Raw genomic sequence first — 17,593 nt, 5'->3', positions numbered from 1 at the left:
TTTGGAAGGAATGATGCTAAAGCTGAAACTCCAGTACTTTGGCCACCTCATGCGAAGAGTTGACTCATTGGAAAAGACTCTGATGCTGGGAGGGATTGGAGGCAGGAGGAGAAGGGGACGACAGAGGGTGAGATGGCTGGATGGCATCACTGACTCGATGGACATGAGTCTCAGTGAACTCCGGGAGTTGGTGATGGACAGGGAGGCCTGGCGTGCTGTGATTCATGGGGTCGCAAAGAGTCAGACACGACTGAGTGACTGATCTGATTGTTATTTTTGTATATTTATTTTCCATGTTCCTAGTCCCAGGAATCTGCTGAAAGGAAATAGTCCAAAATGTAAAAAAATTCTAAAGAAATAGAAACAAGTGCTAGCTCTTTGAGAAATAATCTAGAACTAAAATCTGACACCTAGTGTTCAGTGCAGTAACTGCATGGTACTAACTAATGTCTGACAGTCCTATTGCAATTAATGCCTTATAACAGTTTTCAATGGCACCCCACTCCAGAATTCTTGCCTGGAAAATCCCATGGATGGAGGAGCCTGGTAGGCTGCAGTCCATGAGGTCACTAGGAGTCGGACACGATTGAGCGACTTCACTTTGACTTTTCACTTTCATGCATTGGAGAAGGAAATGGCAACCCACTGCAGTGTTCTTGCCTGGAGAATCCCAGGGATGGGGCAGCCTGGTGGGCTGCCGTCTATGGGGTCGCACAGAGTCGGACACGACTGAAGCGACTTAGCGGCAGCAGCAGCAGCAACAGTTTTCAATTGAGTACTGTATACTCAAGCAGCCTTGTAAATGCATAGATCTGTTAGAGGGAGAGAAAGCTCCACATCAATTAGTAAGAAGGGTAAGTTAATGTTAGCTATTCTTGTTTGTAACTTTTAAAATCACAAGAGCCTGAATAAGGGGGAGTGAGCAAAAGTTCACTCAAGAAGTAAATAAACTTGGAACAGGGTTGGGAACATACATGCCACCAGCACTGCTGAGGCTGGAGGGGCTAAAGGAAAAAAGGAGAGGCTGGGAGTGGCTTCCGTCTCCTTTTCCTCTCATTGCCAGGTACAGTAAGGTCAGAAAAAGTAAAGTGCTGTTAGCAATTGGGTTTTATAGTTGGAGCCAATATTTCTGCCAGAGATTGAAAAACATGGGTGACTAGAAACCTGGGGAAAGGGTACTAGGCTGTTGATGCTAGTTAGACTGTATTTTTTTTTTTAGGGCTTCCCTGGCAGCTCTGTCCGAAAGAATCCTGCACTGCAGGGGACCTGGGCTCAATCCCTGGGTTGGGAAGATCCCCTGGGGAAGGGAATGGCTACCCATTGCAGTATTCTTGCCTGGAGAACACCATGGACAGAGGAGCCTTGCAGGCTGCAGTCCATGGGGGCATGAAGAGTTGGACAAGACTAAGCACAGCACAGCACAAAATAATTTCAATGCTAACATCCCAGCTAGAAGGGAGAAATCATCTTTGAAGGTGGTGCAGTGTGATTCCATCAGTTGTGTTTTACTTTCAGTTTTAATTTTCCCCCGCTCCTAGTGAGATCAAACAAATTGACATGTGGGAGTTTGCAGGAGAGAAAAGCTTACTGCAGGGCCATGCAAGGTGGTTCATACCTTAAAAAGGTCCCAACTCCCTGAAGTGTTTCAGCAAAACACTTTGAAAAGCAAGGTGAAGTGGGGTGGGTTGCAGGGTCAGCTCGTGCACAATTCTTTGATTGGCTGATGGTGAGGAAACAGGGTGGTGTCACATGGGTTAACATCAATCCTTAGGCTCTAGGAGGCCTGGAGCTGTGTACTCACAGTTGTCTGTAGTTAACATCTTCCATTTGGTAAGGGAGGGGAGTGGTTTCATATATGCAAAACAACTCAGGAAATGTACAGCAAGTACTGTTATCAAGGCACTTCAGAGAGGAGCTAAAGTAGAGGATGTGGGGAAAGGCCTGTTGCCCTCCCCACAAAGGCCCCATGGGGTCCTGCTCAGTTACATTAGAGTTTAATGCAGTAAGGGAAAACTAGGTATTATCACAGACAACTGAAAGACAGGTAATTTATAGTTCTTTCATGTTTTTGTCAAAATTTAAATCACCAAACAAAAATTTGTGACAGAATTGCAAAGTGAGTAGAAACAAAGCTTGTGTTGTTGGATGAGATTCTGTTCTAGAGGATGTGTAAATGTCTTCTGAACTGCCCTGTCTTATCCTGCTCCCAAAGTTTGAGCAGACTTAATTCACCCGTTCCTCCTCTGTATTTCTTCTCAGTGGGTCTGATGCAGAGAGAACTCTTATCCTCACTCAATGCAAAGACAATTGCAAAACCCAGTCAGCACCCTGAGCAGACAAGCACACATCTCAAGGTAGCTAAGGATGTTGTCTCTACTGAGTCCCCAAAGAGTTCCAAGCTGCTCAAGAGGCCAATAATAATTGAAAGTCCAGGCCTCATGGGACTTCCCTGGTGGTCCAATGGTTAAGACTCCATGCTTCCAAAGCAGGGGGCACAGGTTCAATCCCTGGTTGGGAAACCCGATCTCACATGCTGCTACTAAAACCTGTCATGGCCACACACACAAAAAAAGTACAGGCTTCAGAATCTGACAAACCAGGCTCTGATCATGACTTAAAATCTCCATAAATCTTAACGAGTCATTAAACCCCGGAGCCAGACTCCCCATAATAAAATAAACACACACATATGTTTATTACACATAAGCATATATAAAATTTGGCACAATTATCAGCATGCAGTTAAGTGCTAAGTAAACAATAGGCACATTATCATTAGGAAGAAATAAGGCACAAGGCTGTATTAATGAGACCATATACCAGGTGGGAGTAACCCTCTGTTCATTAGTGCTATAGATACTGCATGTCCCTGGGGCGAAAATTAGACCACATTCTCCTGAGAGACTTATGGACTCCAGTTCCTTAGAACTCGTCCCTCCAGCCCCAAGGATAAGTCTCTAGGTAACCATTGGCTCAGGATGACCTAAGCATATATTCACTCCCAAGGAATCGTTTTCATTATAACTGAAGCTCTCCTTCAGCCAGTTTATTTTTCTCAGAAAAGTGAAAGTGAAGTCACCCAGTCGTGTCTGACTCTTTGTGACCCCATGGACGGTAGCCTACCAGGCTCCTCTGTCCATGGGATTTTCCAGGCAAGAGTACTTGACTGGGCTGCCATTTCCTTCTCCATTATGTTTCTCAGAATAAACACCTAAAATTTAGATTTCCTCTTATCTTTGTAGTTGAGATTTGTGTGACCTCTGCACAATAAGAAACCATATAAGCCATATATTTTCTATATGGCTAAGTCAACTTTATCCAGACTAGACAAATCCAACCATTGTTTGTGTCAGCTTTTATTGCAGATAGAAGAACACAGCCTGTGATGTTTATCTCTTCCTTTACTGTCCTTGAAAGATACACAGACAGAAGCAATTGGAACCCAAATTAAAAAAAAAAAAAATACTGACAAGAATAAAAGATGAAGGAGGTGTTGATTTTATTATTTAATCATTTAAATTTCTTTTACATTTCCTAAAAAGATACATGGTCTAGTGAAAAGTTTGAAATCAACATAACACCATTCTGGCTCAACCTCTAGCACCAGTTATATAATCTTGAAGAAGTCATTTGTTTTCTTTTGTCCACAAATATTCATATGTAATGAGAATAAACTAAAGTTTATTATCTTACCACGATTCTCTGAGTATTACATATGCATACAGAAGTAAGAAAGAAGTGAAAATATATGTGTATGTATGTTTATATTTGCATACCAAATGCACACCTACATAAACAGGCTTCTTAGTTTTTCATGAGAAAGCTGATAATGAACAAGGGGGCTGGAATAGGTGATAGGCAGTGTCCAGTCTTATGCTGATAGCATCTGCTTCTAGCTTTTAAAATGCTTGTGTGTTTATTCCTCCATCCAAGGCAACTGAGAAATGAAAACTTGCTGGAAGTACAAATTTTCAGGCTCGACCTCAAACCCATCCTCAAACTTAACTGAATCAGGGGCTGTGGGGAGAGACTCAGCTAGCTTTGTTGCAACCTGCCCTCCAGGTGATTCTGAAGTGCACTAAAATGTGAGAACCACTACATTTAAACATTCCCAGGGAAGAACTATAGGCTAGAGGAGAGACAGGAATTAAAGGGGGGAGGGGGGAAGGCAGGATAGTCTACAGAGATCCTGAGCCACGGGTGGTAGGAAGAGATTTGGGGAGACAGAGCAGTGGCAGGCACAGGAGAGGGTTATTTATGGTTGTAGGACGCCGGTGTGGTTGTAGAAAAGCGGGCATAAGCCCAAGGGAAATAATAATGCAGTATCCAGGTACTCCCATGTTAGTCATTTGTTCTCATGCAGTCATTTCTGCTCCTGTGCTAAGACTGATGGCTTTAGAACCTTCTTCCTGCAGTGGATCCTAAAGGAAGATAGTTATCCTGTTTCTAGTCACAGCTGTTTCTGACCTGTATCATCACTACCATAGAAATTTGAGACAGGGAGAGTTAGGGCTTCCCAGCCTAAGCCTGTTTGTCTTCTGGCCTTTTTCAACAATTTAAAGTCCCCCTGATTCTAGTTTTAATTTTTCCCTCATTGGCAGCTAAGGAGTGTGTGTATATTCAGAAAAAGGAAGAGAACTCCTGGAGTTCCAATGGGCTAGGGGTGAACTTGCCCAGAGAAAGCTGGAGGGGTGAGAATCAGCCTATGGAACCGACAAGGCAAGAAGTCACTGTGGATGCTCTTTGTGAGGTTAATGGATGTAGTGTTGTCATCCAGGATGTTGCCTTGACAGGGGAATCCCCGGCTTTGCAACTTTCTGGCCAACATGAGGATCACCAGCCGATTATAACCTTTCCTGCGATGCTCAGGCATGGTGTAGCCATGGCACATGGTGGCAAACTGGTCCGTCATAGACCAAGACATGGGGTTCCCCTTATCATCACGGACACACACACTGGGGAAGCAGGAGATGAGGTTGGCGATGTACCGGCGACACTGTTCATTGCCGCCCCGAGACCAAGTCTGGTTGAGTAAGTCAACATCAGCAATACTCAGGTAGGTTAGTTGTACAGAAGAATTCATTCTTGAAGAAAATGACATGGGAAGAAATATGAACTTGGGATCATATGATGACAAACAAGTATTTCTTTTTTATTCACTTCAAACCTTGGGGGATCCTAAGTTCTCCCACCAGGGATCAAACCTGGCCCCAGCAGTGAAAGCACCCCATCCCAACCACCAGACCTCCAGGGAATTCCCCAACTACTTCTCTTTTTACATTGATTCAAACTGAGAAAGCATCCTGGAGATAGTGCCTAGCAAATACTAGAATATTTTCAATAAATAAGAATCCATAACTTACCACTTACAAACATCTTTTAGGATTTCATTTCTAACAGGATGAAACACTCATTATATTGAGTCTAAGTCTTTCCTTCAAATTTTATGCCCACTTGTTATTGTCTTCAGAATAGATGAAGGCAAGGATTTCATTTTTCTGGAAAACAAACCTCAGACTTGTTCTTATTAAGTCCTGAGTCTGCTGACACCCTCTCTGAGGCCTTGAACAAGTCCAGATACTTGAGCCTCTAATCTTTTTCTTGATAATAATAAATGTTTTAGGATAGGACTCCTACATTTATGCAACCATGTTCACAAAATAAATATAAAGTGCATAATGTTCTAGGCATTTGTAGGTGCTTAAGAAATGCTAGCTCTTTCAGACCTTTCCCTAAACATTCTGGAAAAAGATTTCAAGATCCATGGGCATTAAGATTAAAAGAAAAAAAAAGGACAGAAATTATTGCAGTTTCTAAGAACTGAGACAGGTTACTTAGTTGCAAGTCTCTGGGGGCTGGTTGTGTTTTGAATTTTCTTTCATGCTTGAAGTTATCAATATCCAAAGATCATCCCCAGTTAAGAGGCTACTGATGTCTTTCTCACTATGTCCTTTTTTAAAATATTTGTTTGACTGCACCAGGTCTTAGTTTCAGCATGTTGGATCTTTCAGTTGCAGCAGGTGAGATCTAGTTCCTGAGCAGGGATTGAACCTGGGCACCCTGAACTGGGAGCATGAAGTCTTAGCCACTGGACCACCAGGGAGGTCCTGTACCATGTCCCTCTTTATAAAGTAAAAGTTTGTGTTTTCTTTTATTAGTGGTCATGCAATGTTAGCTCATATTTCAGGTATTCTGTGAGACCTGGAGCTGGGCCATTCGCCTAACCACTAAGCAGAGGGAAAGAATATAAATAAATTCAAGCAATAACTGGCTTAACAGGATTTTTTCATTTAATTCTCGAAAATAAACTTTCAAACAAAGTCAAGGAAGCTTCGGGTAGTGATGTCACTATAAATAAAAACACTAAACCGTGTGTTTCAGGAGGGACATTCGAGACAATGACCTGTGAAGGGTGGGTATCCAAAATAAAGTGTACAAATTTGGATAATGATTTAGGTTTTAAAGACAAATTGTCTAACTTCCTACGCAGAAAGGAACAATTCAAGTAAAAATTTGATTTAAAAAAGTCTGACGGGGGATTGAAGAAAATTTTAAATAACATCTCAGGGATACGACAGCAAACAGACTTGCTGTTGAGTAGCTCAGTCGTGAGCGGCTCTTTGCAACCCCATGGACTGCAGCATATCAGGCCTCCCTGTCCTTTACTATCTCCTGGAATTTGCTCAAACTCATGTCTATTGAATTGGACAGACTGTGGGAAACTCTAAAGGACAAATAGCGTGATTTTTTTTTTTTCAACCAAAAATAACATAAGAAATAAAAAAAGATGAAAGGGGTACCTGTCTGTCAAAAGAAACTTAAGAGAGATGTTAACCAGTTGCATATAATAACCAGGTGCTTATTCAAAACAAATAAGGTGCTCAAAGTTTTGATTATTGGAGAAATGTGACTACTAACAGGTCATTTTATATTTAGGAAATAATGTTCACAAAATTTTAAGGAAAGAGCTAACAAAGCAGGCTCGAGGCCACTGTTTTTAGAGAACCTGCTTGCCAGGTTGGCCTTTGGCTAAGTGTCTGGTAATTTGGATTTCTGGGGGAGTCCTGCCATTCTCAGAATTGGTAAGAGTGGTTAGCTTGGCCTCTTTGTACAAGCGATGTAATTTATGCTGAACACCTGTTTTCCTCCTGGGAGTCTAGGAAATTGGTGCGTGCTTGGCAGAGGGTACCTCCAGTAAAAAAATCTTATGTGTTGTCACAACTCATTGCTGGGAATCAAACGCATACTGCGTGACTCTGCTCAGGGAGGCCTCTGGGAAGCTTGTGCCTGGTTTCCTCTGGACTTTGCCAAGGCACCTTTTTCCCCTGTGCTGATTTTGCTTTGTATCTTTTCATTATAATTAGTCATAGCCACGACTAAATATGTTGAGTCCTGTGAGTCCTCTTAGCCAATCACTGAACTTGTGGGTGGTCTGGGGGACCCCTGACACAGAGGTGATGTTACTACAGCACTTTAAAAAAAAATTCTTGGGAATTCCCTGAGTGAATTCAGTGTGTTCACTTTTGGGGCCAGGGTTTGATGCCTGATGGAGGAGCTATTAATAAGATCCCACAAGCCATACTATGCTATGCTTAGTTGCTCAGTCATGTCTGATTCTTTGTGACCACATGGACTGTAGACCACCAGGCTCCTCTGTCCATGGGGATTCTCCAGGCAAGAATACTGGAGTGGGTTGCCATGCACTCCTCCAGGGGATCTCCCAACCCAGGGATCGAACCCAGGTTTCCCACATTGCAGGTGGATTCTTTACCATCTGAACCACCAGGGATTAATAAGATCCCACAAGCCATGAGGCCTGGCCAATAATAATAATAATAATTCTTTTGGAAGTATAATATTTAAGTATAATGGAATAATATATAAGATATTTCCTTTAGAATAAATCAGGGGGTGGGAAGGATAGAGGTCTGGATAAAAGATTCCTAATAAATCTTGTACTTTTTGTACATTTTAAAAATATACATGTATATTTAATGAGCACAAGCTTGGTTATATTTTTTAAATTCAATTAATAGGAAAATGTATTGTTGAAAAGGTTACAGTTGGAATTGAACAAAGGACAAACAAAATTGAGAACTGCATTATTTTGTGATTGAAAGAGGCAGGGGTTTAAGATTTTTTTTAAAGTATTTTGGTTTTGGAGGTTAATTAAACTAGTTTCTCAACTCTTGTGTTTGAAAATTTTCATGACTGAAAAAGTAATAAAATCCAGTTGCTTTATGTGACTTAAAGTGTCCCTTCTTTTCTAGGTTTAGTCTTGTTTTGCTCAATAATTACTTCAACATACACCACAGAAGTAGAGAAAGTAACATTCACTGAAGTGGTTACTTTTCAGGTATCAAGTTTCATTTGCGTACAAGAAACATACAAAGAGGATATTATACACCAGTTTTTAGGAAGAATTGATTGAGGCTCAGAAAGGTAACCCGGAGAAGAAACCGGCAACTCTCTCCACTATTCTTGCCTGGAGAATCCCATGGACAGAGGAGGCTGGCAGGCTAGAGTCCACGGGGTTGCAAAGAGTCAGACACACTGAGCGACTAACACACACACACACACACACACACACACACACACACACACACAGAGAAAGGTAAGGCAAAATGGAAAGTAACTAGAGCATGACAGATCAGGGACCACAAAGTAAAAGAATGCAGATATAAACTAACACATGTTCTGAAGGGCTGGATCCTGGAATTAGACTTCTTTTGATTGTTTCTGGCTCTATAGTTTGCTCCTGTGTGTTATTTCAATTCTGGTCAAAAAGGGAATAATAATGGTACTGCTTTATAGGGTTGTGGAAAGGATTCAAGAGACAATGTATTTAAAACTTGAAAACATTTAGTGCCTGGAATAGAAGACACATAAGTCAGTTAAACACCTTCATCCCTGAAACAACAAAAAACAATTATAACCACCTTGGGTGCAGACAGCAGAAGTTATTTAGAATTATTTGAAGGAGGAGGATGCCCAAGAAATGACTTTTTTGTGTATTCTGTGAAAAAACTGTCCATAGTTAATTACTATGGAGAGAGACACAGATTTGATTTTGCAGGAAATTATGAGCAGTCAAGCACAGCAAAAAGGAAAAGAGTAAACACATACACACATTTAGATTCAGTCACCTAAATCCAATATTCCTTAATGGTATTAAGTACTCCAGGTACTGCAGTTTGTACTGCCATAGCATAAGTTCTCCCCCAGAAGAAGCTTGGTTTACATACAAGAAACTGGTGTCTACAGTTGAAATCGGAGGTAAGCAAGCGGCCTTGAAGGAAGCTAGCTTTACATCCACCTGCTTTGAGTCAGCAACAGCTTTGGAAACATCATATAATTCACTCTGCAGCCCTGTATGTGGAAACACACAATGAAAAAAAAAAATGTGGACACTTTATCTGAAAATGACAAAAGGAAATTTGTTTTAGGATTTCTATACTTGGTATCATCAATACCACCAGCTTCCCACCTTGTATTATCCTAACCACTTTGTATTCATACATATGTTATCAGAGCTACTCCTTTGTCTGATTTTCAAGTCTTGTATGAGATTTTCAAATTTCCATGTTGATCATGATCTTCCATGGGAATTTCTGATGGGACTATCCCTTAAGAATTTGTAATGCTTTATGGGAACTTTTTATTTTCCTGACTTCTCAGATTGATCTTAAGCCCCTGAGGGTAAAGGGATGCTCTGGAAGTGTGAAAGAGCTTCAATTTATTTGGCAGGGCAATCTTACTTTAAAGACTGTCTTTCAGTCTCCTGCCTAAACACCCATCACAGCAACGTCAATATATAAACTTAGACTGGTGAGGTTTATTCTGAACTTAACTTACCCAGCACTTACTCATTTGTGGTAGCTATATTGTATTCTCTATAAACCTTTATTCAGTACTTGTTGTAAGTAAAGTACTGTGCTGGGCATAGCTTCAGATCAGGACACAAGAATGGCATGGTCTCTGTTCTGATAGTAATTACAGCATGACAAGGGGCTTGTTTACTTAGAACTGACTGTCTGCTTCTCCAAATCCTAATCTGCTCTGTCCTTTCCATTCTGGCTGCTGATTGCTTGAATGCTCTGGAAATTGACTTTCCCACTTCCTTTCATATCTAATTGCTTGTTTCCTTCTCCTAGGAAATCACTTCCTCTTGAAGAAAACATGAATGGCAGGTCCTGGTGAACATAGACTGCGCTCTGAGCCTCGGCTTCTCCATCAGGGAGTTAAGTCTAAGAAAAGATAAGCAAGTCTTAAGATAATGCTATTAAAATCATAGATGCTGTAGCTAGCACTCCATATTAAAACACTGAATTACATCTAAGTGGTAGTGAGCCGTGCTGACTCGAGGTGTGGATGGTAGTTCCAACAGAATTTTTTTCTTCTAAGTTAGACTGAGTCAATTCTTTCTAAAGGTCATCCTAACATTGAAACAAAACCTTTTAGACTTTTCAGATGTAACAGGTAACAAAAACTGCATAAAAGGGACAGTTTAATTAGAAATAATTACATACATTTTGACTACTTCTGAAGCCACAGAATAGAATTGGATGAGCTCCCTTCTATGTATCACTCTCCCAATCTTTTAATCACAATTCCTTCTCTCTCTTCCAAAAATAATCATTATAATAATTTTTAAGATAACCATTTTCTTGTTTTCTTTACAGTTTTATTATCTAAGCCTGCATCCTTAAACACTGTAGTTTGATTTTGCCTACTTTTTGTCTTGTGAGTCTTTTCATAAACAGACCTTCTTTCAATTCCCGCTAAACTCCTCTCTCCCTACTTTAAAAACTTCTTTTGTTGGAGAATCCTGATGGTTAGGGCCCTCTAATCACCAAACAACAGGATTTGTTGTTTAGATTTTGCCGCTCATCTCTCCATAGTGCTGTGGATCATGTCCTTCTATCTGTTGAGAGGGTATCATTTTTAACAAATGATTTTCTCCTTTCTCCTTGAGAAAGGAATCTCCACTTCTCGTTCTGCTATTGAGCACTCCACCTCCTTAGAAGGGGAAGGGTTGCTAACTGAATAAGCCAGAACTTGGGACAGTTTTTTGGTTCATAGTTACCAGTGAGCAGGCCTTTGAAACTTTCAGGCTGGTGCTCATATATATAGACAAGCTCTCTCGTCCATGCAACTAGCAGTGAGCAGCAAGCAGGGCCTGTCTGGGCAATTATGCATGTTTTTGTTTCCTGTATATGGCAAACACAAGGAGTTTGGCTCCTCTGAGTCCATTAGAGGATTAACCCTGATTTAACATTGTTATGGATGGGTCTTAGATTAAAAATGACAAAGGCATTCCTATGCAGGGTGTGTTCTTGCTCTAAACACCCAGTACTGAAGCAGCTTCACTGCCTAAATCCTGATGTATCCACCAACCCAACTAGTAGTTTTGACCTAGCCTGCACTTAAGAAGTAGGTAAAAGGCTATTTATATGTAGCTGATAGGCTTTTAGGGAGGCTCATGATTTAGAGATGTTATAGAAATGGCACCTTTTTAGGTTCTCTGAATAACAATAGTAAAGACCCTGATGACTTCTTAGAAGTTATTCAGTGTCCTAAAGAGATTACAGTTCTTACCACAGAAACCTACAGTTGAGACCACATCAGAAGTCAAGAGCCGGTATTGCTCTACACGGTGAAAGTGAAATCGCTCAGCTGTGTCCAACTCTTTGAGACCGCATGGACTGTAGCCTACCAGGCTCCTCTGTCCATGGGATTTTCCAGGCAATAGTACTGGAGTGGATTGCCAACCCAGGGATTGAACCCAGGTCTCCTGGTAAATGAGGGGTTTTACCATTCCAGCTATACTAGGTGCTATAATTCACATCTCTCCCCACCAAACCCTCAGGAAAGATGACTATCAATTAAAATGAGTGTAACTCACAACTAATAGCTCAGCCTTCTAAAAAAAAGTATTGGCAATCAGAGGGATGATAAATTCAGGGGATTTGAGGATATTAAGCAATAATACCAAAATCCATCCAGTTACTGCCATGACTTTTCACATCAAGGGGGAGATATACTCATATCCATATTAAAGTAATCCTGGTGAGATTTTTCTGAATTAATTAGATAAGCAAGTGGTTGAATTATGCCTCACTTCTAACCAGCTTAACAGGGGTAAATCTGTAAATGTGTGAGAGAGTTTAGAACTGCCTCTATAAACTCTTTTTGAGCATTTGCCAGGGGATTTTATATATATATACACAACATTCCAAGTTTTTAGATTATGAATTTACATAAATCATTATAGGTGGACAGAAACTTTTCTTGTAGAGGGCTTCAGCTACTTCTGGCTGATAAAAATTACCAGAATTTATATATCTAAATGGGGGTTCCTACCTTCTTGTCAAATGATCAAGGAACTCATTTCACTGGAAGAGCTACGCACAGTAACTTCATTGCCTATATCAACTCCCAATCATTATAAAAAGTTGAGAGAGCAAGTGATACATTGAAGCCAAAGCTATCCATCCAAATAATCAAAAGTCTTAATCTGTTTCAGTCTTGGCCTAAAGTTCTTCCAGAAGCGTTGATGGCTATGCAGTTATCTCCTTGGAGCCCACATATACTCTTTCCTTATAAAATCATTTCAGTTTATCCTGTGCAGACCAGTTGATTATCTTTTTCAAGAATCATTTGCTGTAGAAAGAAGAAAGGCTTACCTATTGGCTTAGACTTAAATTAGATTTACTTTAAAAGATTATGACAGGAAAGCGTTAGAAGTAATAGGAGAAATATTCTGTGATATTCACTGATACCATTTTTTGAAAGAAAAAAAAAAAATCGCTTAAAAACAGCCTAATCCAAACCTCAGTAAAAATAATTCAAAAAAAGTATTGCTATAAGACTGTAATACATAAGCTGTTAATATATAAAATGTATGTAAGTGTATTTGTACATATGTGTGCTTATATGTGTGGAAAGCGTGTCATATTTATATATCTGAGATATATGACAAAAAGAAGAAAAAAAAAACGCCTGTCTAGTGTCTTATACTTGACTCACCCTGTATTTGAAAGACTTGGTCCCAGTTGATAACACCATGTTCTTCCAACAGCTGTCGGTAAGCATTGACATCTTTGTAGAACACAGCATAGGCATTAGTATAATGGTCCAAGTTGTCTGTCTCAGCCTAGGACAGAAGACATGATCACAAACACATAAAGCACACCACCTTTGATCACGTGAGCCTCTCCTTTGTCTCAGAGGCAGAATGGGGAGGATGCTGTCTTTTTCAATCTTCTTTCATATTTATCCATATGACCAAAGTCAATGATCATAAGGAATCATCAACCCAGTGAGAAAGCTAGTGTGTAAGTGTATCTGCTTCATGCTTCTAGGGATTATCAAACACTAGAGAAATCATCCTAGTGAACACATTTATACTGGAGGTTTCCATACGTCTGATACTCCAAAGCCAGTCAAATTAGAAGCTAATGGTGAGCTTGTTAAGCTATGGCGGTTACGATTTCCCCTTTACTTCATCTTTCATTTCAGTTGGTACCAATTCTTTTTGCCTTTTAAAACTGTACCTCTTTCTGCCGCCGTGTGATGATGGCTTTGAAGTCAGGCCATGAATCCAACACCACTTCCTTTTGAAAGGGATTCCCACGATTTATGTTCATGACTGCTCCATAAACCTGAGGCAGAGAACCCAGAGGAAAAGCTAGTCGTATTATTAACCATTTCAGATGCTTATTGCTCTTTTCATTTCTTGTACTACTGCAAAGTTATGGCCATGAGGGGAAATTATAAATATACACACATATATTCATAACCCACACACATATAGACTTCTCCCTTGTTATTTCATCAGTGCACATGGAAACTGTTAAAATGTCTATGACAGTCTATGAAAATGTTCCCAAAACTTAGTGTTTTTTTTAGCACAATGGTGAGAGGTACCAAATCAAAAGGCTTACCGGACAGGGACTTGGAACATAGGTCAGTAATACTTAATGAATCAGTGTCTGATATCTAGATTTAGAGTTCATATGCCTTTTAAAAGTTCTATGGATAATTTTGATGTGCAGCTGCTTTTGAAGTTTACTACACTATCTTAAAATCATATGTGAAGTACAACTACTCTTTTAACCCTGAATTACAATTAAATATCACTTGAGACTGAGATACTATCCCCCAGAGAAAAGCCAAAAAGCATACCCTGCATTTTAGATTTGATAGAGCAGGTCTGTATAAGCATTCCCTGAGAGTTGTAACTATGTCTTATTCACTGTTATATCCATGGAGTCTGACAGAGCTGACCAAATTCTTATTGACTAAACAATACTGAATTATCGTTAGAATTCTGTTCTGTGATTTTTCACATTTTTTTTCCACTAAGAATCAAAGATATCTGTCCCACAAAGCAACTTTAATATGTTATCTCTGTGCTTCTAGAGAAGACAAAGTTGTAGTGGTAAGGACAAGAGCTAAGCTATAGGCCAGTGTTCACAGCAGCGTTTTTGTAATACTGTAGACAGAAACTGGAAACAATATCCAGCAACAGTGGAATAAATAAATAAATTGTGGCATATTCCTACCATGGATTACAAAAGAGCAACATGGTATCGAGCTTGTCCAGCCAAAGAAGCTAAGTTCAAAGAGATACTTACTGTGTGATCCCATTTATGTTACATTCAAAGACAGGCAGAATTAAATGATGACTTTAGAAATTGATAGTGGTTACTGTGGGAGAGCAGGGAAAGATATTGACGGGAAAAGAGTATGGAGTGGGGGAAGAATGGCGTTTGATGTACTGTTCTTTCTTGAATGGAGTAGAAGTTACATAGATATTCACTCAGAAAATTCACTGAGCTGTATCATTATGTTTTGTGCACTTTCTAGTGTTATGTGGGTGTGTGCCAAGTTGCTCCAGTCCTATCTGACTCTTTGTGACCCTATGGACATAGCTCTCCAGGCTCCTCTGTCCATGGGATTCTCCAGGAGTGAAGAAATCCTCCAGGGGATCTTCCCAACCCAGTGTCTCTTATGTCTCCTGCATTGGCTGGCAGTTTCTTTACCACTAAAATCACCTGGCAAACTCCTGCTAGTGTTATACTTCAATGAAAAAGTTAAATAGTAAGGGCTTTGGAGCCTACATTTTACCTCCTTTATCACTATCTTAATTCAAATCACTCACCTCATCTCAATGCCTAGAAGATGATCCAACTCTCTTCTGTCTTACCCAAACTGAGACCTCACTCAAATTTTCGCATAGACTATATCTTTCCAAATGTAGTCTAATACTAATGAGCAACATGGATCACACTTAGTGAAAATCCACAAACTAAAGTAACCTGGAAGGGTCATGCTTGTTCTCTTCAAGATTAAATTCTGGAATTGATGATCTTACGTGTACAGAGTAATACACTTATTAAAATGGTTTCACATGAGGAAAGCATAATCTGTATTCAAGAATGTAACTTAAACATGATTGAAATGTTCACAAGTTTAGAAGAAAAAAGAGACCTCTTTACAACATTCAGATTCTGAAAAAATAACTAGTTTGTAAAAGATCAGAACCAACTGAAAGCTTTGGCATTGGTTGAAACCACAGGGGGAAGGAGAGGGTGAGATAAATTGAGAAACTAGCATTGACATATATATGTTATCATGTGTAAAACAGATAATTAAAGGGAAGCTGCAATATAACACAGGGAGCCCAGATTGGTGCTCTGTGACAACCTAGAGGTGTGGGATGGGATGGGGGAGGAAGACTTTACAGAGAGGGCCGCTAAAGAATCAGTCTATATAATATAGAATCAGTCTATATTATGACTGGTTCGTGTTGTTGTATGGCAGACACCAGCACAACATTGTAAAGCAATTGTCCTCCAATAAGAAAACAAACAAATCCTTTCAATAATTTATTCATCCAAAGAGTGAGTGTTCAGAGGGGATGCAAAGTGGCTAGGAGGGAGTAAAAATGCTAGAGGAATGAGCAGGTAGAGCGTGTGAAGGAAATCTGAAAGGTTATTTAAACACTTAAGCCTAAAGACTTCCCTGGTGGCTCAGACAGTAAAGTGTCTGCCTACAATGTGGGAGACCTGGGTTCGATCCCTGGGTCGGGAAGATCCTCTAGAGAAGGAAATGGCAACCCACTCCAGTACTCTTGCCTGGAAAATCCTGTGGACAGAGGAGCCTGGTAGCCTACAATCCACAGGGTCGCAGAGTCAGACACAACTGAGTGACTAAACTAAATTTTAAGCCTAAAGTGAGATTATAAAATACGCAGCTATAAATTCCAGTGGATGGAGGAAGAGGAAACAACTGAGACTATCTTTTCTTTATCTTTTTTATTCACTAAAGGACTTAGTGTTTACTTAAAGGGTATTTTGAAACTATGGTCAAAGAACAAAGCCAGGCATTATATAACAAAGAAATCATTAAAGGAGGATAAAGAGATTTAGGGATAAAAAGACTCAGGGTAGGAGAAATAAGAAATCAGGAGCAAAGAGCTCAGCAGCTATGAAAGAGGAGATTTCTCAGAAAGGCATCTATCTGTGCCTATACGGTTCATTTCCTTAATTCTTACTTCAGATGGTGCTGTGAGAGGCAAGCATTTCCAAAAAAACACTCAATTTGAAACGTGATAATCTGGATTTAAATCTGAATTCTAGCACCTGGAAATGGGGAAGTTATTTAGTAATATTATCTATAAAATTTTAATATAAATATATGCCTATTCAGAGGTTTTAATATTACAGAGGAATTAATTTTAGAGGGGGATTGATTAGGTGTTTTTGAAGCTCAAATGAGATAATGTGAAAGATATTTAAAAAAAATTATTCAGGCCAAGTCAACTAATCTGAATTTAGAAGTCCCTTCTGCCATTTAATAAAATTTAGAACTGAAATTTATTTCATAAATAGTCCAGTCCAGCACAGCATGAATTTTCCTAGAAGGTATCTAGCAAGACTCTCAAAAATATAACTAACTGCATTGTATCCCCGATCCATTGAATCAGTCTCTAGAAGGAGAGGATTGGGAAACTATGTTTACCCAGTATTCCCAGGGTCTTACCATTAGGAAAATTTGGGAAACAGCTATAAGTCTGATGTTATTTCACAGATTAATAAAATGAAGATAGAACTCAATGTTTCATACCTTGAGTGATTCAGGAAAGTGACTCTTCAGCATTTTTTCCAGGAGCAGTAATTTGGTAGAACAGTTAAGAACCTGCATCTTCTCTGGAGAGTGGAGAGCTAGTAACTCCACACCTATTTAAAAACATGAAAGGATGTATTTAATTTTTGTCTGTTAATATTTAAATCTACCCAGAAAGATCCTTGAAGCTTTTTGTTTGTCTTTTTGGTTCGTTTGTTTGTTTGTTTAAACTGGGCTTCATTCATTTTTTCTCATATAAAATGATGTGGTGGCTACAACTGGAGCCCGGGTCTTCTGCAGAGAAAGTCTAGTGTGGGTCTTAAGATGGTCGGTGAATTCCTAATATGAAGACTTGGTGAATACCATCTCTTTCAGGAGTGAGCTAGCTGTAGGTCTTGGAAATGGCATCAAAAGTTATTTAGTGGTTAGGACTCCCTGCTTTCACTGCCAAGGACATGGG

General features: G+C 39.7%; 1 protein-coding gene across 2 annotated transcripts; it reads right to left on the bottom strand.

The window, feature by feature from the left end:
- Nucleotides 1-3,477: 3,477 nt before the first annotated feature.
- GLYATL3 (glycine-N-acyltransferase like 3) lies at nucleotides 3,478-17,236 on the bottom strand. 2 transcript variants are annotated; one of them, XM_059880465.1, is made up of 5 exons: nucleotides 14,188-14,285; nucleotides 13,557-13,664; nucleotides 13,030-13,156; nucleotides 9,246-9,369; nucleotides 3,478-5,084 (listed from the first exon to the last, which is right to left on the bottom strand). In XM_059880465.1, the coding sequence occupies exons 2-5, from the start codon at nucleotides 13,647-13,649 to the stop codon at nucleotides 4,658-4,660; spliced, it is 771 nt and encodes a 256-aa protein (XP_059736448.1). In that variant the 5' UTR covers nucleotides 13,650-13,664; nucleotides 14,188-14,285; the 3' UTR covers nucleotides 3,478-4,657. The 2 variants fall into 2 exon arrangements, with proteins under 2 accessions (XP_059736448.1, NP_001138533.1); NM_001145061.1 differs by lacking the exon at nucleotides 14,188-14,285 and adding an exon at nucleotides 17,134-17,236 and having other exon boundaries at nucleotides 4,658-5,084.
- Between the last annotated feature and the right edge of the window lie 357 nt (nucleotides 17,237-17,593).

The sequence above is a fragment of the Bos taurus genome, chromosome 23, assembly GCF_002263795.3.
Source record: "Bos taurus isolate L1 Dominette 01449 registration number 42190680 breed Hereford chromosome 23, ARS-UCD2.0, whole genome shotgun sequence".
NCBI lineage: Eukaryota > Metazoa > Chordata > Mammalia > Artiodactyla > Bovidae > Bos > Bos taurus.
Note: the sequence above shows the minus strand (reverse complement) of the source record. Positions and strands in the feature narration are given on the sequence as shown.

Coding starts and splice junctions, on each gene's coding strand:
- GLYATL3 (NM_001145061.1), bottom strand. CDS start 17,211: ATGCAGGTTCTTAACTGTTCTACCAAATTACTGCTCCTGGAAAAAATG. Junction 9,370..13,029: donor CCAAGTCTTTCAAATACAGG/GTGAGTCAAGTA, acceptor TTCCACATACAG/GGCTGCAGAGTGAATTATAT. Junction 5,085..9,245: donor ACTGTAGACACCAGTTTCTT/GTATGTAAACCA, acceptor ATTTTCTTCAAG/AATGAATTCTTCTGTACAAC.